The sequence below is a fragment of the Lissotriton vulgaris genome, chromosome 1_1 (genome assembly GCF_964263255.1).
Source record: "Lissotriton vulgaris chromosome 1_1, aLisVul1.2, whole genome shotgun sequence".
Lineage (NCBI taxonomy): Eukaryota > Metazoa > Chordata > Amphibia > Caudata > Salamandridae > Lissotriton > Lissotriton vulgaris.
The window spans coordinates 727463757-727487778 of record NC_141685.1 but is presented as its reverse complement, the minus strand read 5'-3'; the positions used below and the strand labels follow the sequence as shown (position 1 = coordinate 727487778).

Genomic DNA, 24022 nt, shown 5'->3' with positions numbered 1-24022 from the left:
CTTTCGTTAGTTAGAGAATCTGGCCTGGGAACGGCTTACAAAGAATGTGTTTTTTGACCTTGGAAAGTTAGCCTGGCTCAGACCAGATGTTTTGTAAAGGGGGGCTTTTTCCCTCTAGAGGCTCCGAACACTGCCTGTCTTGTTATGATTGGTTAACATCCAATTTTGTTCCGCGGACGGAATGTTTATGTAAGGGAGGGGTGAACTCGCTCTTCCTTGCTGTCGGCGCAGACAGCTTCATTGCCTCCAGATAAGGGATCCTTGTACATGCAGAGTAGTTGGCAGACTCTTGGCCCTTGGAGTTAGTTAGATACAGTAGGCCTGGGCAGGCTTCCCTGATTAGAGAAAGAGAGGCTTGAACCGAGTGCTTGGCAGCGCCCTGCTCCTGCTATGAGATCATCACTTGGCAGTGATTCAAATTACTTCACACTGTAGCCTGGCTTCTGCGTATTTTTTGGAGCAGATTCAAAACTCTGAGCACGAACATCTTTCTGAAGGGAGGGGCTGTCTCACAGAGGATTAGGGTATTACTAGGCCCTTCTGGATGTGTTTAAAAATTAGATTTTGCTCAAACAAATTTCAAAGTATATGGTTTTAATTATTTCTTGATTTCAGAATAATGTTTTTAATTAATTAGGATATTTTCTTTTCAACAATGAAAAGCACTTGGGGTGCTTTTTAAATGGAAAATTTTATCCTGCAAGATTAATGATACTTGTTTTCTTGTCCTAGGTTGCTGGGTTGTGGTGTTGGTGCGTGCGTCGGCCCACCCCCCTCCCACTCCCTTTATTGTTTTAGTTTTTTACTTTCATGTTTTTATGTTAGTTTATTATTTTTGGAAGATGGAACCAGACCAAACCAGACCGGATTGGTGGTGGATGGCCGCATCGGAGGAAGTGCTTCCTTGGTACCGGATACAGAAGATGCAGGGTGGTGACCCACACTGATGTCCCAAAATTGACTGCCTTGAACCCCGATATTAGGACATTGGACTTACAAATTGCAATTGGCTAAGCTCGTCATGAGCATGGAAGGGGTTCTATGTTGGCTGCCTCAGCGGTCAGGTTCAAACTACATATAAAATAACATTGGATATATATTTTTGACAAAGCCAATAGTATTCTACATGAACCCATTTTTATTGGATTTTGATAATGTTTCCCACAACGGGAATATGTTATGTAATTCCTTGGCCTGCATTATTCCCATGTTTTTCTTTGCAATCACTATGAACAGGCCCCACTTTTAAAAAAAAGAAATGTTTTCATGGTTTTGATGTTTATGTAGTACTATCTTTGCTTTTTAGGATGCAGTCACCTATTATAGTTTTCCTGTTTTCTGCAAAACAGTTTTTGCCAATGAAGGATTGATACAGAAACAATTTAATTTTTTGAATGGTGGTGCACACATGTGTTCCACGGTGTGATGAGAACTAGGTGCTAACTGTTTTGTGCATTTATGTATGCACCACGTTTAGATAAATTTCATATGCTTAGTGCTACACCAGCTATCTTGTAGGAATGGGGTTGTCTTTATTTTCCTGTTATTACACTTTCACTTTGATTGATCAAAGGGTGGTTACCCTAGACTTTAAGTTGTCCTGGGAGGTGTGTCTTTTAGTATGGTTATGTCCTACATCTATTAGTAATGTTTGCCCAGACCTTGAGAACCGTTTGTCATGTTTATTTCTCAGATTTCACCAAATTTTTCCTTAAGTTGACCATAGTAGGTAGGCCTCATTTAGGCCCTTTTGTTGTTTTATCATTAAAAGTTGAAACACATTTAGTTCTTAAGTTGTCCGAAGTAGGTAGGCCCCATTTAGGCCCCTTGTTGTTTTCATTCAACACATAAGTCCCTACATCACTAGATTTCACCAGTTATCACTAGAAGTTGAGGCACATTTAGTTTGAGGATGCTTTGGTTAGTTTCTGTTCTTATCAGTTCACATCTTAGATATGTTTCAGCATTCAAGTCAAGGGTGCTTTGATTTGTTTTCAGTTGATTGTTAGATTTGTATTCCCTACATTAAGTTTCAGGTGGAATTTCCTTAAGTTGTCATTCATTTTAGAGAGTTTTTTGGTTTTTGATTTGTTGATAGATTGTGTTGATGTTTGTTTATATGGATGTTATTGTTCATAGATGTTCGCAAGATAAAGATCTAAGGGTGGAATGTAATGGCAGGGTTTTTGGCTCTATTTAGCAGTGATATAGACTTTAATCTTGCTCACATCTAGGATAGGTATTCTTAGCTTGTGTTGGCCCTTTTAAGCCCTTTTTCCAGACCTAGAAGAGGCCATCTATTGCCTATTGGCTTTGGCCTGTTATTATTTCTTATAGTAGAGGTTGGATCCTGTGGTCCTGACTTTATATTACACATTGGTATGGTTTATGTAGGTATTCTGACAGAGCTAAGGGGTATTTCATCCCTTTCAGGCCTACAGGCCTAGAACTAGAGCAGAGGTCTTCAAACTTTTTGATGCCGAGACCCCCCCTGACAAAAAATGTTAGGCGTGAGGACCCCCTCCGACAAAAAAATTCTAGAACTTGGTACTCATCATCATAGACAACCAAAAGCGCCCCCAATTATTACTGCCCACATGTGTTTGTTATGTGCAGAGAAGGATGCTTCAGATTTATTTACTGGGGGCACAGGGTCATGCTAATTCACCTGATATTTTTTTGGGTTTTGTTATTTGTTTCAGTTTTTGGAATCATTTTGACCAAGTGAACTGTAACTTCTGAAGGCCACGAGAAAATGCTAAGAGGCTGGCTGCCTTGGTGACCAGTAAACTGGGCTATAATTATGTTCATGAGGTGAAAGAACGACCTTGGGGTATGCCCTTGTGATGTGTGTGCTTGGGCTGTACACAAAGGTAATCTTGAAGTAGACTACCTATGCTCACTGTGTATCTCCTGGCCCTAGCAGGTGACGTATGACCTTGTTCATGTCAGTGCCCCTAGAAATGCCCTGCTATGCAGGCCAGATATTCAGTACAGTGGGGGGCTTAGTGTCTGGAAGGAGAATGGCACCCATTGTAAACACGTGTTCCCATGAATTTGGTGCAGGTGGAGGACAACATGTTGCACGGTCAAAATGGCTCAACTGAGCCTTCGTCTTGGAAAGGCCTTTACAGGGTGAGGGTCAGAAGAGAGGTTGTGAAAGGTAGCAAAACACACTTGTCTAGAGATGGAAGCCAAAAGACACCAGTTGTTTCTTTTTTGTGGGTGAAGTTCATTGTACCCAGAGGCCGGTAATCTAACAGACAGGTAAACTAGATCATTCAAGATCACACAGGCAGTCGGTGAGGAGCAGAGTAGCCTCCAAATTAGCACACACCGCAATTCCATGAGCCTGTCCTTGACATGAGACAGACAGCTGTTTACCGCACACCCTTGTGGCCTCCTTCTCCTCTCGCCGGTATCTGGGTGATTTATGACAATTTATTGCTGACAAACTTATAGACCAGTCATGGAAAATGTCACGAGAGAACAGTTTTGGCACACATTGGTATTCAATACCACAATGACAACACCATATATGCGGAGGCACCATTCAGCGTTGAGTCACATGTGCTTAGTTTAGGACACAAAATCTCATTGCAAACAAAATGTAAATTGATACTTATATAGCGCACTACTCACCCGCAAGGGTCTCAAGGCGCTTGTACGAATACCGCTGTGGAACCCATCCTCGCTTTCCCTGTGAGACGTCCACTCCTGGGCACCCCCAAGGTGGAGGCCAGGCATCCTTAGCGTTGTGGAGATTAAGCAAGCTATTGCCCAGAGTTGCAGAGTGGGACTCCATGATTGGAATAGGCACAGAGGCGAGAATTATCAGGTCCGTGGAATTTTGAGCCCAAGACCCGCCGAAGCGGGGAATTGAACCCTGGTCCCGGGCTAGACCTCTGCATCAGGGTCTGCCGCTCTAATCTGGCGGGATGTGTTCTATATGAACTGAAGACCCACAGAGCATTCACTGCTGCAGTGTGTCAAAGATATTGTATTTTATTGTAATTGCATTTATATAGCGCTCATTACCCCTGACTAAGTGTCAGAGCGCTTTTTCAGCAAGTAGCAGGCTTCTCCAGAACCCATAAAAGCATTAGTGGTAAATTAGTATAGTGAAAAAGGCAAGTAATTTGAGTGGTGGATATGGTATTATGTTATTTGGATTGAGAAGGATAGTGGAGGGATGTTTTGGAGCTCACAGCAGTAGTAGGAGGCTTGGGATGAGTAAAAGGGAGATGGAGGGGGAAGAGTTTAGAAAGACTTGTTTTTTGGGGGGGGGTCAGAATAGTAAAAGAGGGATGAAAAAGTAAAGAATTAACTAAATGGACATTTCTAGAGTTAGTGCTTGGCCACGTTTGCTGACTAATGCTATGGTTTTACTCATGAGAAGATACTTATGCATTAAAACTGAAGTTGTATCTACATGCCTGACTAAATGTTCTGGCATATTCTTATGTTTTGCTGTATTACCGCAAATAGTAATTCTATTGCTCGTCATTTATAGAAGCGGTCTTAATACATTTGAACTACACAATTTTGAATACTCCATGTCTTGGAATCTTGTTTCTTGGCAAAACACACGAATAAACAATTTTGTAATTACAAATATCGTAATTTTTCTAATGTGTATAGCACCAATATCTTTCTTTGCAGTGCAGGACATAATTATCTGTTTCTAACCACAGCTGAAATTCAAAAGGCTATTTAGGTTTCTATGAGCTCATATTCACCAATTTATTTAGAACTTTTTGACAAAAAGTGATGTCCTCAGATGAACTCTTCCCAGGCCGGTTTTAAATGATTCCTCCACGTTATGAAGTTTTTTGTACTACAGAAACCACCACATCAAGTAAGGTGAAATCATGGATGCTTTACACATGAACAAATAACCATCATTTTTGTTTCGAGTGTGTCAACTGTAGTTGGACAAAGGCATCATATTAATCTCCTGTGTCAAAAATAAAAACGGAAAGAACATGGAAAATAAACATTTCAATGTCACAAAAATGAATATGAAACTGCTGCAACAAAAACAGAATGTACACCGAAAACAAACACAATTCCAAAGTCAAAATGTAACTGGAGCCTTTTTCCTGTCCCCCTCCAACCCCCCAACCCACATTGCTCGATCGAAGAAACAGATAATAATCTGTGTGTCTTTGCATGGTGCGGGCAAGATTCAATGTACGTTTTCTGCAACTGAAAAGCCAGGGCATCGCGCACGAGGAGGGGGCTTACCTAATTATTCCTGGAAGCTTCGGGTTGCCTTGGGAACCAGCCGGGAAGGAGATCCTAATGCAGAGGCAGTCACAAGAAGTGTTGGAAAAAGGGACACGAGGTGAAAGCAGCCAGGGTCAAGAAAGACAGCTGGGTCCAGTGAAAGCCAGCAGTGACTGCGCAGAACTCCGTGGAAATACAGCCTGCGTTGTCGAACGTGCTAGTCCATCTTTATGGACAAAGTTCGCGGGCATTTCCTGGTGTGCATGCTGCAGTCTCTGATTGGAGGACAGGCATTAAAGACGTAGCCACATTATGATTGGCTTATTTTGCCCTGTCCTCCAATCAGAGAGGTTTCTGAGATGTAATTATTTCGAATCCAAAACGAAAGGTAAATGTTTTGGATTCGAGGTAGCAGCGAGGCCAGTGTATGCGCGACCCCCTTCCAATGGCTCCACGCCCCCCCTGGGGGTCGCGCCCCATAGATTGAAGACCTATGAACTAGAGGGACTCCATCTTGATGGAGCTGAGAGGCTTTTAGAGTAAAGGTAAAGTTTATAGTTAAAGCTGTTGTTCGCCCTAAGCGAACCGAAGAGAACCGGCCAGAGCTGAATCTAATCAGGAAGTGTTCCTGGGCTCAGGTCTCTAGACGAAACATGCGTGGGAGCGTCTAGCGCAAGGAGCCTGGTGCATGGGATCGGTGGGAGGAAGCTGCTGGCTGGAACTTTCCATGAGGAAACAGCATTCTATATCAGTGAAGTGCAGAGGCGGAGTCAGTGAGTCGAGTTGAGTTGGAGGAGCGGTGAGGAGTCAAGCTGGAGTGGTAGAAGAGTGAGGAGCTGTTGGAGTAGGAGAGAGAGAGGGTTCAAGCTAGAGAGAGCTGAGATAAATTGGAGGAGCAGAGAGTGTTGGTAGAGTTGGAGGAGTGGAATTGCAAGAGGAGAAGAGACAGAAAAAGCTTGGAACAGAGAGAAGACAAACAGACAGTCAGTGAGCTGGAACTGAAGGAAGCAGTCAGAAGCAGTTACTTATCAGGAGAAGGTGTGAATAGCTGGAGTCTGAAGTAATGCATTTTAGAAGAGATATCGTGGATTAACCTGTGGGAGCAGCTGGAGTTAATTGGACATTGGCACAGAGACATTTAAAACAGAGTGAACAAGCTAGTGGAGCGAACGAGTATCAGAGCGGCAGAAACCATTAGACTGGAGCTGGAAGGTGGAGAGAGTCCATGGGGGAGAGAAATCCAGTGCAAAGTGTTCAGCGCAGAGGTGTATCCAAGAGTGCAGGAGAGAGAGAGAGTCTGAGATGAGCCAAGGCACAGACGAGAGAGGAACCTAGATGACAGCTAGAACAAGACTTCACACTAATCAGGTGATATCGGTCCTGTCATATTAGTTTACTTTACACTTACATCTTAATCTTGTCTTTATTCCCTAGGCTATTGTATTGCTAATCCTTTTCTTTGCAGCGGTGTGTTCTATCTATAGTCTTTGTCAGTTACATGTGGATGTGTCCATTATAATACAGATCTGTGTATGTGTTTATATTGTTAAAATAAAGCAGCCCTAGTTCTTAGTGAACTGACATGTGCCTTGTATTCTTGTTCAATCACAGTAAATATTGTTCCTAGTTGAGAGTTGTTTGCATGAACGGATGTGAAATCCCGATCAGGTAAGTAGTGATCAAACAAATAGGGAGCGAGTGGACCTTTGATGCCAGGAGCAGAAGGCACATATTATTAATTGGCTAACTCCTAATATTATTGTAGTAGCAAACCCTTAGTGAATAGAGAGAGAGACTTCCCAACATATAACTGAAGGTATTCATAGGAAAGTGGTCGTCATTGGTAAGTGGCGTTAATGAGAACACCAGGGAGGATACTGGTGTGTAATGAGAGCGCTGGGGAGGATACCAGCGTGGAGGTCTGCCGGATTGTAGACCGTGTGTAAGTGAGAGCGCTGGGGGGGATGCCAGCGTGGAGGTCTGCCAGATTGTGGACCGTTTGGAAAATGAGAGCACTGGGGCTGCAGACCCACGTGTGTAGACACGCCGGATTGTGTGTCATATCTGCCCCAGGGTAGATTAGTCTGGGTCTGAGTGGCCACGAGACTATAAGGTATGAATGTGGTGTAGGGCATGGGTATCCTTAGTAATCAGTGAGTATTCTTAGTATCCCTATAGATTTAGTGGTGTTTCTGATAAAATGAGCTTGTATATTGCGAGTTCCCCATCCTCAGGTAGGTACCCAGGTGCCTGGATAGATGGTCTGGAGGAGGGATGTGGTTACGTTCTGGCTGGGTTAGAGGGGCCCCTAGGGGCTGATCCCATCTAAGCAGAAAATCCGGCCATTACAGGTGCATAGATAAGGGGGGCTATTAAAGAAGACTCTAGAAGAGGTGGGAGACATTCCAAACCAAGTAGTATCCAGAATAGAGCCCAAAATGGCCCCAACAGCTCACCTACCAGGGGGCAGAGAGAATGTAACTTCCCTCCCAACGACGATAAATCACCAGGGGGAAGGGGGACAAAATTTAGTTGAAGAGGATTCCTTGAGATCAAGGGATAAGTACATTGCATCTTGCCCAGAGAAAGGCCCGGTAGAGTTAATTGTTGAGGCCTCCCCCCTGGTCTTGGTTTTGGCTAACGTTCCTCATTTGAAGCCGGGGCAAATAGAAACCACACCTTCCCTGATGAGTAAGGCACTGCATTGGCTGACTCAAAATATGGCATTCTCACCGGGGGGCATGCAACAGCTGGCAGATGAGATAGTTAAGGCAAGGAAAGTTGAATGGATAGGGAGCAGCCACAAAAAACGTAGGGGAGACTGTGTGGTGTTGCACCTTTCAGGCCCGGATGTTCTCCCGAACATCTTGGCTAACATATACCCCCCCCAACGTAGAACTGCTGAGATTATTCCATTAACCTTGGACTTCTTCTACACTAGACGAGGTAACATCTTGAATCCAACCATACTAAGAACTAAATGGAATACGGTGGCAAACAAGGGGAATAGGAGCTGTTCGAGTAGTAGTGGGGGCGTGACTCTTGAAAATAGGTTCTCGGCGCTATCAAATCTAAATGAATGCGACTGACTTCATGGGGCTAAAGTTGTCGAATTCCCAAAAATAACTACTGGTAGCAAAAGTTTAAGTAGCGACGAGAGAAGGCCAGATAATGTAGCCTTGTCCGGCAGCAGGGTAGAACACTATGTAAATGAGCGAGGGATTGAACAGGATGCCTTGGCAAAGAGGATTGCGAACATAGGGGCTGGGGATCCCGGTGGGATGTCCAAGTCCTACCCTAGCAAATCTACTGGCAGTAGGACATATAGTTTATCATTAAATACAGGGTTGGAGCCCTCTAGTTGTGATTTAATGTCAACTCAGGATCTAGCTAATCCAGATACAGATAATGGAAGTTTAACCCTCCTTTCATGGAACCTTGCTAGAATAGTAAATAAACAGGCCTCCCCAGAGTTGTGTGAGTTTATCAAACACTACGATATAATTTTGTTCCAGGAATCTTGGGCATTGAACCCAGTTCGCCGGCTTGGATTCCTAAACTTCTATGTCCTGGCAAAAAAAAAACCCAAAGGGCGGCCATCAGGAGGATTGATAATTTGGGTATGACAATCACTGCCTTGCAAAATTCAGGAAAGATCACTTAAATCCAGTGATATACTGTCAATCACCTGGGCAAATGGCCAAGGGACTGCCCTTTTTAACATTCATGCCAGGGGAGTTGCAGGGGGGAACACCTCGGAGGTGATAACACTACTTGACAATGATCTTGAGCATCTCCCACTGCACTTATCCATTATGGTGGAAGGTGACATGAACACTACCTTCGAGCCTCTGGGACAGGAGGATTGTGCGTTGTCCTCAGAAGAGGATAGTAAGTGGGGAGTCCCACAACTGGAACTACCGTTGGTTAGGAGATGGACGGATGTAGCAATCCAAGTTAAAAGCATGTGTTTGTCAAGGGGACTTAGAGCAGCAAATGGGCGTACCCCGTCGGACCGACAGGGGTGCTGTACATTTGATAATGGAAGGGCTAAGAGCCGCATAGATTATATTCTGGTGGATGTGAGGGATTGGCATAGGCTCCTAGACATGAGTATTAAGCCTACATTGGAAAGTGATGATAATCCACTATGTATGGATTTACTACTTAATAACGGACCGCGAGCTCCAAGCCTGGGGAGGGGTGCAGTGACCCTGGATATAGTTTCTACTAATGATCAGCGGCACGTAAGGTGGTGCAGATTGGTCGAAAGGCCAGAGATATTAGAGGACCTAAAGAAAGTAGTAGTCACTGAGGTAGCCACGATAAAACAATATTGCTCCAAACCTAATTTCATTAAATTCATGGAAGAAGCTCATGCCGAGTTCTTTGCCAAACTGCAAGGGTTCTTTCTAAAACCAGCAGGCCAAAGGAAGGTGGTAAAATCACCTCCCAGGCAGGGGTGGTATGACCAATCTTGCAGAAGTGCACGACTGAAACTTATTTGTGAACTCAGGAATAGAAACATTGAAGGGGTGAGGAAGGCAAGGGATGCATATCGAAAGGCCCAAATTAAAGCGAAAAGGGAATGGGACGAAAATCATTGGCTTGACTTAAAACTTGCATGTGCTGCCAAGAACCAACAAGAATTCTGGGCAATCGTCAAATGGGACAGAGGGGGGATAGCAGAGCGCTCCCAAAATAATGTTCCAAAGAATTTATGGGTAGACTTTTTTAAGCCGCAGTATGCATGTAAATTAGATCTTTGCCATTATGCACCACCCCCATAGTCTTCTCAAAAGGGGAATTGTTTACTCTAGGTGATGTGAATATAACATTAGATGGTGTGACCATGGGGAGAGCGCCAGGTATGGATGGAATTCCGGCCGATGTATTTCTAAGTGACCGGGATACATGGTGCCAATACTTTGTTTGGCTAGCCAATTTGCTTGCCCAGGGTGCTCCAATACCTAATTCTTGGAAGGGAGCGGAAATCATTCCAGTCTTTAAAAAAGATAAGGCACTACCCAGCAACTACAGACTCATCAGTCTTATTGATTCTGCTCAGAAGCTGATGGGTCGTCTAGTGCAAAACAAATTACAAGCATGGATCACCGAGAAAGATATTTTGTCTCCTTTTCAGGCTGGTTTCCGCCCACTAACAAGCTCCATCGATCAGGTCTTTTATTTTCTAGCCTTATACTGGAAAAACGTGACATTGAGTGATGGCCCGTTGTATGCTGTATTTTTGGACCTGAAGTCAGCATTTGACTTAGTTCCACAGAAAAAATTATGGAGTGTACTTGTAGAAGCTGGTATCAGCCCCGAATTACTGACATTGTTAGTTCGTATGCATGAAAATAACTATGCCAGGATCAGATCGGGGCCCAGGGTGAAGTAACTGATCCATTCCCCGTAGAGCGTGGGGTTAGACAGGGATGTGTCCTGGCCCCCACCTTGTTTTCAATATATAATAATGGCATAGTGGACTACCTAAGCAAATCCCCTACTGATGCTCCAATACTAGACGGGGTTCGTGTGCCAGTACTTAGGTTTGCTGATTATACGTTGCTGGTTTCGCGAACCTCCAGTGGCCTCCAGAAGGCGACTAATGCATTTGGGGATTTTTGCAAGATTCGGGGCTTAGAGTTAAACACTTCCAAGACTAAGTTTATGTGCATGAACTCAGCTAAAGTTTTTAAGGGCAAAATCACCTATAATGGGACTGCTTTAGAACAGGTCGACGCTTTCACATACTTAGGGATTTCGCTGCAGGGCAACATGAAATGGAAGACCAATATTGACACCGCAGTCCTAAAGTTTCATCAACTAGCAGGTGCTGTAGCACTCAAATATAAAACTTCATTAACTAAACCTGTATCTCCAGCTCTAGAGATTTATAGTATGAAGGTGTTGAGTGCTTGTCTATATGGCTCAGAATTGTGGGGTTTTGCCAATTTGAGGGAACTGACTTTAGCCGAGAATAAGTTCCTACGGCACCTGGTAGGTGCCCCGCAGAGTACACCAATTGTCCCCCTATTGTTCGATCTGGGAAGGAAAAAGATTGAGGACCTGGCTCGGCTGCGCCCACTACTATTTTGGAGATGGATTATGTCAACACCGAAGCTAGGCCACTATGCTGCTGCACTTATGGATATCATCAAGTCAGACAGATTTCATACAATCGTATGGCTCAAAGAAATTCGGAGCATGTTGGCAAAACTCCACCTTGATCACCTTTGGGCCAACACTGATACAACTGCTTTTCCATCTAAGAAGACTTTAAAAAAACTGTATTGGGATATGATTTGGCATTCTGTCTTTTGTTCCAAACCAATCACCAAGTTAACCTGCCATTTTTTGGAGATTAAATCTGCTCCTTCACGCGAAACATACTGGGACCTCATCACAAGACCTATGGACAGAAAACTGTACTTCCAACTTAGAATTGGAACTCTGCCCCTTAATGCTTTTTCACAAAAGTGGTCGCCGAATAAGGACAATAAATGCAACCATTGCAAAGATATAGTTGAGGATGTTTTGTTTGTTTGCCCTCCTTATGTCCGCCCAAGAAAAAGATGGTTAAAACCAGCGAGCCAGAATTTAGGGACACGCAGGTGCCTTGAGGTGCTTAGAATATTGGAAACAGACTGTACTCCTCATTTGGCGATTGCAGTAGCAAAATTCTTAGGATGGGCGTGGATCATACGCACTCGCACTTTAGTTGGCGGAGATGTAGACAATGTGATGTGATTTTTGTGCCCCATATTAATTAATCATGAATAATGGATGTAAAGTTTTTCTTTTTAGTACTAATGTTTTTATTCTCAATCATGAAGTGACAGCATAACTAGTTTATTGCAAGTTTTAATAATTGAATGATCTTAAGCTTAGTATTTATTGATGTAATGATAGGGTGTTTAATGCTTTTATGACAGGCTGTCGAATAAAGCTTTTTGAATTTGATGACTTTAGAGGTAGCTCAAGATGCATACAATGTGATCCAGATCCAGAGGGTCTGTGCCTCACATGAGTGCCATGGAGCACTTGTGAATGGCGTCCATGGGCTGGCCTCTGAGACAATCAAAAGTGATGATCAGAAGAAGAAGGGGGTAGTTGGAGGGGGAATAAATGGCTAACAGGGATTTTTAGTGTGGGTGAAACCAGAAGAGAGACACGAAGAGAGACACGATTTTCAGAAACCAAGGTCCTTATGCCTCTGTGAATCCTGAAACTGTGCTGTTATCCTTTCATTGTACAATGAATCTACAGTATCACTTACTTTTTAAGAAGGACGATGTATTCAGAATCAAATGATACACAGTAATTTTACATGTGTTCTTCTTTGTCTGACGACATGTAAAAAGATAAATGAAGAAAGGAAAACAATACCATCCATCTTCTATGCCTAGGGGTATTTGCTCATCATCAGGCTTTGTGGGATCAAGTGCCGGCACGTGCACTAAGACAAAAGCGACATTATGATGTTAAGGTTTATTTTAATTGCTGAAATACTCAACACAAATATTGAGTATCAATATCTAGTCCTTATGTGCACCCAAAGTCATGACTCCTCAATAAAGTAGTGCTTAAGACCCTTTTACTCATACCAGGTTGTAGCAAATGAGGTACATCAGGGTGAAGTGTGAACGTGAGCACACATTCCTAGACTCGCAGTTCCACTAGGGAAATGGTACCCTCAGTCTAAAAGGAGTCTGTTATGTCTTGGAAGGTGCTTCTTATCATAACTTTTACGACCAATAGTGGGTAGAGTAGGGATGCTACTGCATTATAACAGCTAATGATAGTGTAGCTTATTCTTCTGAAAAGGCAAAACACAAGAATAAATGACATCCCTACAGCCCCTCTGCATGCTCTCCACGACTCTCAACTTTTGCTTACCTATGCATACTGTCTTTTTTCATTGTGCTCTCTAAAAAGCTACTCACGACTACCTTCATGGCTGGTTAAATTGATTCAGTAAGCTTAGCAATCACTTAAGAGAAAGTTAATTCATACTTATATTTTGAATTAGCAGTCATCAGGTATAGAATTGGTGCGAACATTACATCCTTCAAAGATTTGGTACAGACCTAGTCAAGTAAAGTCTTGCTAATGATCTGGCATTCCTTTAATCTACAAGGTTAGTCGGAACTTTCCCTTTCCTGAGCTTGGCCAGAAGGTTAATAGGTACTTTGGATCAAGGTACTTTACATCTTGGGAGATGTTCCTCCCACGTGCTTTGTATCCATCTCCTTTGCGGTCTAGTAAGTGGCCTAGGTACAGATGCATGCAGCCGGTGCATTAATGGCATGTTGAAGGCAAGTCACTTTGCTCCTGTCCACACCTAGACCAGGCCCAGAGACTGTTGAGGTTAAATCAGAGGTAAGCGCAGACTACCTATGCTATTTGCAATATGCTCTCTTCTACTGCTTCCAGATCCAGATATTGAAAACATTTGGCATAAATATCTCTTTTTAATGTGCAACCAAGCTCCCAAATGCATTTCAGTTAAAGCTGTGTTCAGAGATTATCTGTAAAATGACAAATAGGTCAACCAGTTAGTTGCTTAATATTTATTGTGTGCTTTTAAACACCAGGTGCCATATTATACATTTTGCCCTGGGAGTGCAATGGGTGAGTGTACCTGCTTTGTGCACCCATGGGGCACAAAAGTACTGCAGAAGTGGCTGCAGGCACTTGTGCGTCCCCTTCTGTAATACTGTTAGCGCTGGCGCACATGCAGCATCAGTGCTATCATGAGACGGCATTCCCTTATTTGCATGGGGGCGTTGCCCCATGCAAATGAGTGAATCAGATTGCCTCTGCTCCAGCGTTGCATTATTGACATGCACACAGTGGCAAACATGCCTTTGGGAGGCACATTCAAAGTGTGCCACAGGATGACTCCCGAAATGTCTCCTCTGTACAGTTAACAGAGCTGTGGGTCATATTTCCAGGCAGCAGTGATATATTTTCATTCACAATGTTTAATAGTTTATTAGTGTGTTCGAATATTTACCTCTGCAAGAAGGAAGCTTTGGATACCATCCAAAGTAATAGCACTGGACTTTCTCAGCTCCATCCAATGTTAATCCTCGTTGACATTTAAGTTTTGCAACATCACCATTTTTAAAGCTCCTTGTGCGTCCACTGGAACCAACATTTAGTGAGCATGTAATTTCTGAAAAGCAACAAAGAAAGAATGTCATTGTCGGCGAGAAACTAGACTCAGACATGGATATGACAGTACAACCAAATTGTAGCTTTATGAATAGGAAGGAAAGTGCTATTAAGGGTACAGTTGGCAAGAAAATCTGAATCGTGCTTTTCAAACATAGCAAATGTGAAAGTTCATTATAGGATTAACACCACTGGCCCTCCACTGAGGTATGTTGAACAAGATAGAACTGCTGTTTATGGCTGGGTAAACATCTCTGATGTTAACAAATAATGAGGGTCATCCTATAGGGTCCTAAATAACCATAATTCTCTTGGTGGATGCTGGAGAATGCAGCCTGCAGTGGGCCTTTAACATCCAGAAAACCCCCTCAATTTCCTCTGTATTTAAATCTCATGGAACAAAGCTGGGATTTTAAGGTTCACTGCTAATCTGTCATATAGTTGTTCTTGGGTACATACAATGCTTTTGACAACCTCTCCCACTGCATCCTAATCACGAGACTCCACGATGCCAGCATCCGCGACAAGGCACTGGACTGGATCCACTCCTTCCGGACAGGCCGAACGCAGTGAGCCAGACTACCCCTGTTCCTCTCAGAACCTACAGAGGTCAGCTGTGGAGTGCCCCAGGGCTCCTCCCTGAGCCCCACCCTCATCAACATCTACATAGCTCCCCTCGCAGCTATCATCAGAAGCCACGGACTCAACATAGTGATGACACCCAGCTGATCATCTCCCTCACAAATGAACTCCCTGCAGAGAGAATCAACTTTTACAACGGAATGAAGGCTGTTGCTACCAGGATGCAAGACAACTGCTTCAAACTCAACTCAGACAAGACCAAAGTACTCATCCTGGGACCCACCCCCTCAGTCTGGGATGACTCCTGGTGCCCTGTGGCACTAGGAACCCCTCCCATCCCTGCGGGCCTTGCACGAAACCTTGGTATCATACTGGACTCTTTGCTCTCAAAGACGCAATATCCTCATCCTGTTTCCACATGCTCCATCTGCTTTGAAATACATTCAGATGGCTGCCCACAGAATCCTGAAAGACAGTCAACAATGCACTCATCACTAGTTGATTTGACTGCGGCAACGCACTCTACACCGTCATCACCCATAAACAGCTCGGGAAACTACAGATTGTCCAAAATGCTGCAGCCAGACTGGTCCTTGACATCCCCCGCCACAGCCACATGACACAACACCTATGACAACTGTACTGGCTCCCTGCAAACAAGAGAATCACCTTCAATCTCCTCACACATACCTACAAGGCTCTCCATGATGTAGGACCAGAATATCTGAACCACCGCCTCGCTTTCCACACATCCACCAGACAACTCTGCTCCACCCAACTTGCCATGGCCTCCGTCCTGCGGATCCACAAGACCAGAACTGGAGGAAGCTCCTTCTCCTACCTCGCCGCCAAGACCTGGAACACCCTGCCCCTACACCTCAGGCACTCCATGACGTTGACCCAGTTCAGGAAGGACCTCAACCCCTGGCTCTTTGACTGAACCTCCACAGCTCTTGTCCCCACCCCCCAGTGCGTTGGGACCCTCACGGGGGATTAGCTGCACTTTACAATCCCCTGATTGATTGATTGATGGACCATTTAGTGTTTCTTCACGAGACTTCAAATCAATAAGTTTTTTTAAATTAGTGACTTTTGAAATTCAGAAAGTTACATCGTCATATGCCCACAGAACTGGTTCCTTGATAAATTTGACTACTGGTGAACTGGTAAAGAGGGATCGATTTGTTCTTGCTGTAAAGACTGAAATGATACAGAACGGTAAAGCCAGAAGCCCAACTGAATGCCTGTATTGAATATTTGTCTACCCTCTCGGATCAGGATCTATTTTTAACTCAGTGTGAATAAAACACTACATTCAATCAATGAGACAGCACTTTCCCGCACAAGTGCAAGGCGGGGCAGAAACCAACATTAATTAGCCTTTGCAAGAATGTTCAAACTGGACCATACTACAAGAGTCTGTAACTAGAAAGGGACCATTAGGCATGGCTGCCTTGTGACAGACCTTCGTGTCTCAAAGAAGCCTCTCTACCTTCAGCCAACTGAGGATATGGCAGAATGGCAGAATGGCCTGTCTGGCACTCCTGTCATGCAGATCCCCATCTCTGTCTGGCACAGCAGGCAGCCAGAAGAACCCTGCAATGAGAAGGTCCGAATCTTCCAGGGGAAAGCCCCCTGATGCATTATATAGATCAGAACCAATTCAATAATATACTTAATTCTGGCTGAAACGCCACATGAACGATTTTGATTACCGGTGATTTAAATTACTGCATGGGAGTTGATGATATGGGGGGGGTGATTTCCACAGTGCATTGACTTTTAGAATGTTCTGCACCACTAATCTTTAATAAAAACTAATCATTAGCGCAAGAGAGAGAATCATTAGATTTTTTCTGTGCACTTTTGACAGTTGGACAGATGTTTCAGCAGTGATAATAGGGTAAATCCACTATCTCTCTATAAGTTAGGCGCAAACAATGTGCTTGAGTTTACTTTGTAGTTAAATGCTTTGTTTAAAGGGTCTGTGGTGCATGCATCTTTGTTACCAGGTTTTGGAACACCCCATCATCAGAAAATGTTTGCAATAAAAATCTTTATTGATGTAGCATTTTTCTAACTGAAACATGGTTGCATACCAGTTCAGGACCAGATGTGGCCACGGCTCTACCGGCTAATTATGCTCTAGTTAGAAAATATAGAAATCTAAGGGTAGGAGGAGGCATTGCTTTAATCTTTAAAAAAATGCTACTCTTGTAAATTTGAGGACTTGCCCTTTATTGGTTGTGAAGCAGTTTTATTTAAGCTTACTATGACCTCTCAGTTTACTTTCTCCGGTATGCTGGTTTATCGGCCCCCAGGGCCAGCTGGTCCTTGGGTGTCATCATTCCCAGACTTGATTGCCCCTTATGTACTTAATATGGCTAATTTTACCATTTTAGGTGATTTAAATCTCCACCTTGACAATACGGAGTACACAACTAGCGGCGCATTGATTTCAGATCTGGCTGCTATGAACTTACCGCTTTGTAATAGCGGCCAGAGGCATATGGCAGGCCACCTATTAGATCTCATATTTTCTAATTTATCTTACATCCAATGTCCTCCTGCCTCCCCGTTGTGTTGGTCAGATCATTTTGCGGTCAAGTTCTATTTCACAGCCCAGGCAAGTTGGTTTCATCTATATCTGGATCACAATCTCAATCTAGGAACTGGGGAAAATTGGATATAGACACATTTAATCAAACCCTGTCCAACAGTGCTCCTATTATGGACTCAATATCAATGTCTTCTTTAGAAAAGGTTTACAGCTGGATTTCTAATGTAACTGGTGACTACCTTCCAACTTCTATTAAAAAAACGTATAACCATCGTCCCCCCGCTCCGTGGTTCACAGAACAACTAAAAACCGAAAAAAGAAATGTAAAGCATTGGAAAGATGTTGGAGGAAAAAGTACCGCTCAGAATCTAAAATTACATAGAAGACTGCCTTAAAAAAATACCATGTTCTATGTAAACTGGCTAGAGCTGAATATGTTTCCTCCACTATTTCCAATGCATAGAACTGTTCACGTAGTTTGTTTTCTATGGTCAAAAAGTTAGCTGGTTCAGATGCTCATCTTGCTCCTCCTATTTTAGATGAATCTTAGGGCCAGATGTAGGTGGCCCTTTACCGATCGGAATCGGCCGAAAATACAGATTTTCGGCCGTTTCCGATCGGTAAAGGGCTATTGAGATGTAGGGGCACATTTTCGGTAATTTTACCGAATCGGTATCATTACCGAATCGGTAAATTTACCGATTCGGTAATATGTACCGAATCGGTAAAATAATTACCGATTCGGTAATATTTACCGATTCGGTAAAATTACCGAAAATGCAATGTAGGTAGGCAATGTACCTTCTGCACATGGCTTACAGAATCGGTATTTTACCATGGAATACAAATCCATGGTAAAATACCGATTCCGGTGTGCATGCACATGTGTGCATGCACACCTATGTCATGTGACAGGAAGACCTGCCCTTAGGGCAGGTATGCCTGCCACATGGCACCTGTGCCTGTTTTGGGGGTGCCAGAGGGTGTCAAAGTGACACCCCCTGCACCCTTGTGAATTCTTTAATTACCAATTCGGTAAATACCGAATCGGTAATGCCTAATCATTCCTATGGGCTTCAAAGCCCATAGGAATGAATGGGCATTACCGATTCGGTATTTACCGAATCGGTAATTAAAGAATTGCTAAGGATTCGGTATCGAATCCAGATGTTGAGACCTACATACCATTTACCGATTTTGAAATACCGAATCGGTAGGATTCGGTATTTCAAAATCGGTAAATGGGATTTACCTACATCGGGCCCATAATGTAATACTCTCGCTAACTTTTTTTTTATAAATAAAGTGGAGCAAATATATCTAACACCAGATAAAACGAGTCCATTGGCGCCTATTCAGTCAGCTCCCTCGCCTGAGCCTATTTTTTCTGCTAAATTGTCAACAAAACTGGAAACGTGGTCACCTCTCAATATAAATTCTTTAAAAAAAATGTAGCCAGCCTTAAGTCAGGGTCCCCTTGAGATCTCCTTCCTGCTTCTCTACTTCAGCAACTTGAGTTGCCATCTCTGGAAATTATTATGGGACTACTTAACGCTTCGCTCCAAGAGGCCATGGTTCCGCCTGATTAGAAACATGACATGGTCCTCCCGCTTTTGAAAAAGGCTAATGCTGATCCTGCCCAGTCATCCAATATCAGGCCCATCTCCCTGCTCCCAATCTTTTCCAAGATCTTGGAAAAACATGTTAACCTCCAACTAACTGTGTTTATCGAATCCTCTAATTTTTTGCATTCATCTCAGTCTGGCTTCCGAGGGGTTTTCTCGACTGAAACAACCCTTCTTGGTGTCACTGAAATGTTACGGCAACACTTAAATTCAGGTAACACAGTAGCCCTCATATTGTTAGACTTGAGTGCTGCATTTGACACAGTCTCTCCCACGTGTTAATAAAATCCTTGCAGTTTCTTGGTGTTACTGGTACAGCACTTGGCTGGTTGTCTTCTTTCTTATCCAGGCGGACTTTTCAAGTTTTTTCTTCTAGGGCTGCGTCAAAAACTCCACTCCTCTCCTTATGGGGCACCTCAGGGGTCAATCTTAAGTCCTCTTCTGTTTAATGTATATGTGCAACCTTGGCAGCGATTGCAGAAGAGGCTGGACTGTCTATTTTTTCATACGCTGACGACACTCAAATTATTTTCTCCTTTTCTGCAGAAAAGCTGCCAGGACCCTCAGCTCTTCAAGCTGGCTTGAGTAATATTGCATCTTGGATGCAAATCAATTTACTCAAGCTCAATGGTGAAAAAACCGAGGTCCTCATTCTAGGGAAAAATAAAGACCTATGGCACCCCAACATTGACCCAATATAATGGGTTCTTTACCTTTGCCCACCTTTCAAGTCCGCAAGCTGGGATTTATCATTGATAGTAATTTATCTATGAAGCAGCATGCGGTAAAAACTGCTGCCACCCGCTTCACTATCCTAAAATGGTTGAAGAAAATCATCTGGATGCTCCCTAGTGCTACCCAAAAGACCGTTGTCCAGGCACTTGTAAAGTCTAGACTGGACTACGGAAATGTTCTTTACTTGGGAGCAAACAGGGATGTATTACGCAAGCTTCAGGTGGTACAGAATTCTGCCGCAAGATTGCTTTGCAAACTCCAAAGAATGTCTCCCACAACTAGTGCCTTGAGAGATCTACACTGGCTCAGAGTGGAAAATCGGACTAAATTTAAAGCTCTGAACTATATGTTCAAGATCACGACAGGCACTGCCCCTCAATACCTGCAAAAACTAGCCACCCCTATCAGCCCTCCCACTTGTTGCGTTCCACAACTCAGAAAAGATTTGTGGTTCCTAGTGTCAAGCTCACATGAATGGGTGGTCAGTCTTTTTCCTAACTTGGCCCATTCTTATGGAATTCTCTCCCCATAATGATTCGTAGAAAAACACTCTAAACAAATTTCCGTAAATTTCAAAAAATTTGGTTATTCAATCATTAATTTTTCATTTCCTTTGTCCCCTCAGTCCTGCGCTGGGAAACCCTTTTTGGGTAGCTGTGCGCATTATAAAACTATTTTAACATAACATAACATGTATACACTGCTGCTAGCAAATCACTGCGTATATTGTTTCTTTTATTGAAAGGTGATAGAAGAACCGTAGAACAGAGGAACAGTTCAAATGTACTGCCACCTAACGTGGTGTCCAATCAGGAATGGGCAAAATATTTATTTTATTTTTATTTTTATTTTTTAATATTTTTTTATTAACCCATGATAGTTACAATACATTGCAATGCATTAAAATATTCAATGGTTTAACCGCATCGCTGCGGCGGCTTTTCCCGCTGTGTGCGGCATTTTTTAAAATACTGTGTTACATGACGAGCTGAGCTCGTCATCAGCATACGAGGGCCGTAGCTGATGACGAGCTGAGCTCGTCATCAGCATCGAAGGGTTTAAAACAAGTAACATAACTCAGTCTGAATAAACAGTTAACAATGCATACAGTTGCGTTGCAAATCTAAGATATATGACAATTCCTTAAAGTGCAAGTGCTTAAGCCATCAAGATGTTTCCCCGACATATCACATAACTCCTCAATATAGGACACCACCGGCCCCCAAATCTCCGTGCCTAGTTTCGTTTTTTTGGGCACCTTTTAGTACATATAGACTATGTTCTAAATTAAACATGGTTAAAAATATAGTCCACCATAGTTCAAATGATGGTGCATCTTTCTGGAGCCATACATAACCTGGCTACAGAAGTAGCCAGAAAAATCAGATATCGATATTTATGAGCCAGCTGATCACATTCATCCCTATCCGCTACCCCCAATAATACTTGAGCAGCTGACAATCTGACTGCCCCCCCAGAATTTCCTCTAAAAACTTCTCTAGATGCCCCAAGAAGTTGCTTAAGTGCCTACATGTATAAAAGATGTGCATGATGTCGGCGTCATCCGTTACACAGCGGAAACATCTTCCATCGTTTGTCCCACCCCATTTTGATAACCTGGCTGGGGTATAATAAAGGTTAAACACGGTCTTACAGTGTTGTGCACGGAGATTGGCAGATATCAACAGCCTCCCCGCAAGTTCAATAGAGGCTTCTACCAGAGTGCCAAGGCACCCTAACCTATTGTCCCATTTTGCACTGTGAATATCTAAGTCACCAACCTTTGTGTCTAACAATAGATTGTACAAAGCGCCAATGCATGCACTTTTCCTCACAGCTTCAACACAAGGATTTACCTCAACATTTCATTGATTTTCACATAAATAATCGCAAACCTGCAAATATTAAAAAAAAAAAATATGGAAAGGTGGTATTTATCAACTCATATTGCAAAATACATGAAACCCCCATTGAAATATAGATTGCCGATATATTGAATACCCTTGGCCCGCCATCTATCTATAATCCTATCCCAGAATATAGGTGGGAGGGGTGTCGTAGCTGTAAGCGGAGTATACTGAGAGATCCTCTCCAATCTATAGAGTTTTCACACAACCTTCCACACCTTATAAGCAGCATTCAAAACCTTGATCCTATTTTTTTTTTATAGTAACTGGGCTCCAGGTTAACAAACAACTGATTTTTTACATCACTGCCCAATAGCATTTGATATATAGATGGAGCCTCGGCAACACTAATTGGTTCTACCCCCTTTAATAAGATATTCATATGTTGCAACATGCATACAAAGTAGTATAGGGTTAAATCAGTCACTGCCCAGCAGCCTTTCTCGCAGGGGAGTGTCATATAGCGCATAGCTCTACGGGCCAACCATGAGCACATAAGAACCTCGCACAGATTGACTGCAATGCTGTAAGTCGGACACTGGGAATTTATAATGGCACAGATCTAAAAAAATATAAAACTTTGGGTAGTAGCAATGGGCAAATTAGATGGCTGTAAACCTTTGCCTGTGGAAGGCTTTAATTCTATGGCCATGACTATTTTGTCAGGCTCCCCCGTGGATATCCTCCCAGTTGAAATCTGGAAGGAATATGCAGAAACTTTTTTTCCCCTGTTAAGGCCAATCTGCAATTAATCTCTGCATTCGGGCACTTTGCCACTTGCATGGAAAAATGCCATAGTCACACTTATCTTGAAAAAGCCATCTCATGATCCAGCTGTCATGAATAACTACAGACCCATTTCTCTTTTTACATTTTCGGTGAAAATTGTAGAACGTGATGTTAGCAGGCTCTTAGTGCAATATCTAGAAAATAACAACTACTTGAAGAAAGAGCAATTCGGATTTAGGCCTGGCCATGGCACTGAATAAACTTTGATTACTGCCAATGACGAGCTAAGGATGCGAGTTGATGAAGGGCAGTCAGTGGCACTGATCTTATTAGACCTCTCGGCTGCATTCAACACTCTGTCTCATGCCACCCTTCTAGCTTGGCTGGAGTCATTTGGGGTGTGTGGAACTGCTTTACAAAGGCTGTGCTCGTTCCTTTAGAATAGAAGTCAACTAGTGGCTCTACCTCATTATTCGCAGGTCAGGGCCACTAATCAGGGAGTACCACAGGGCTCTGTCATCAGCCCAGTTTTATTTAACATCTACATGGCACGATGATTAGACTTATTAAGTCTCATAGAGTGGCTTTGATAAACTATGTTGATGACACTCAGCTTATTGTTTCTTTGACCTGCAATGAGTGCATGACTGACATTATTCAGTGGCTCAGGCTAAACTCATTGAAAGTTAACGGGGATAAGACAGAGATACCCTGCTGCGCTGCCTGTGCAATCCCAGACGTTTTACCCCGCAATTTCTGGCCTAGAACACTTAAGGGGCCTGTTGCTCCTGTTAACAAAGTTCATAATCTGGGAGTCACCTTTGATGACTAACAGTGTAGTAAATCATGTAAATTAAATGGCTGCAACTTGCTTTGAGCTCTTGAAAACCCTTTGGAAGATCCTGCTGTTGCTTCCATCTTCTTCCAGAGCCTTGGTTGCCTGTAGCGTTGTTTATAGCCGTTTAGACAAGTGCAATGCTCTTCTTTTGGATACACCTGATTACCTCCTGCGTCTCTGAAGGGTGCAGATTGCAGCCGCTAAACTTGCTTTCAACAGACCTTGGAGAGCTCCTGCATCTTTGGCCTTAAAGCACCTACATGGGCTGCCACTTAAGCAAATAATCCAGTTTAAATCTCTTTGCCTGGCTTTTAAAGCCTTTCATGAGATGGGCCCTGTCTCCTTGCAAAAGAGATTGAAAAGATGTATCTCTAACAGATATCGTCAATCCACATATGATAATCTGTTTTGTGAGCCAAAAGTTTCGGAAATGCAGGGAAAGAGGCAAGGCTTTTATTGGCAGGGCCACTAAGCTCTGGAATTCACTTCCTCCTTTCCTAAGAGCTAGGACTGACTTGTTGAATTTTAGAAAGATGCTCAAGACCTGGCTTTTTCTAGAGTAACTGGTACTGAGTCGTCCCTGTCCTTGGAGCTCTGATCTGTCTTTTCTTATGGTCCTGCCTTCTTTTTCTCA

General features: G+C 43.2%; 1 protein-coding gene across 3 annotated transcripts in view; it reads right to left on the bottom strand.

Annotated features, from left to right (window-relative positions):
- LOC147747719 (coagulation factor XIII B chain-like) overlaps positions 1 to 24022 on the bottom strand; it is a 1426313-nt gene that overhangs the window by 1039985 nt on the left and 362306 nt on the right. For all 3 annotated transcript variants that reach the window (XM_086955242.1, XM_086955259.1, XM_086955250.1), the window contains one exon: positions 14252 to 14413. In XM_086955242.1, coding sequence (XP_086811368.1) covers positions 14252 to 14413 — 162 coding nt within the window. The remainder of the gene's footprint in view (positions 1 to 14251; positions 14414 to 24022) is intronic.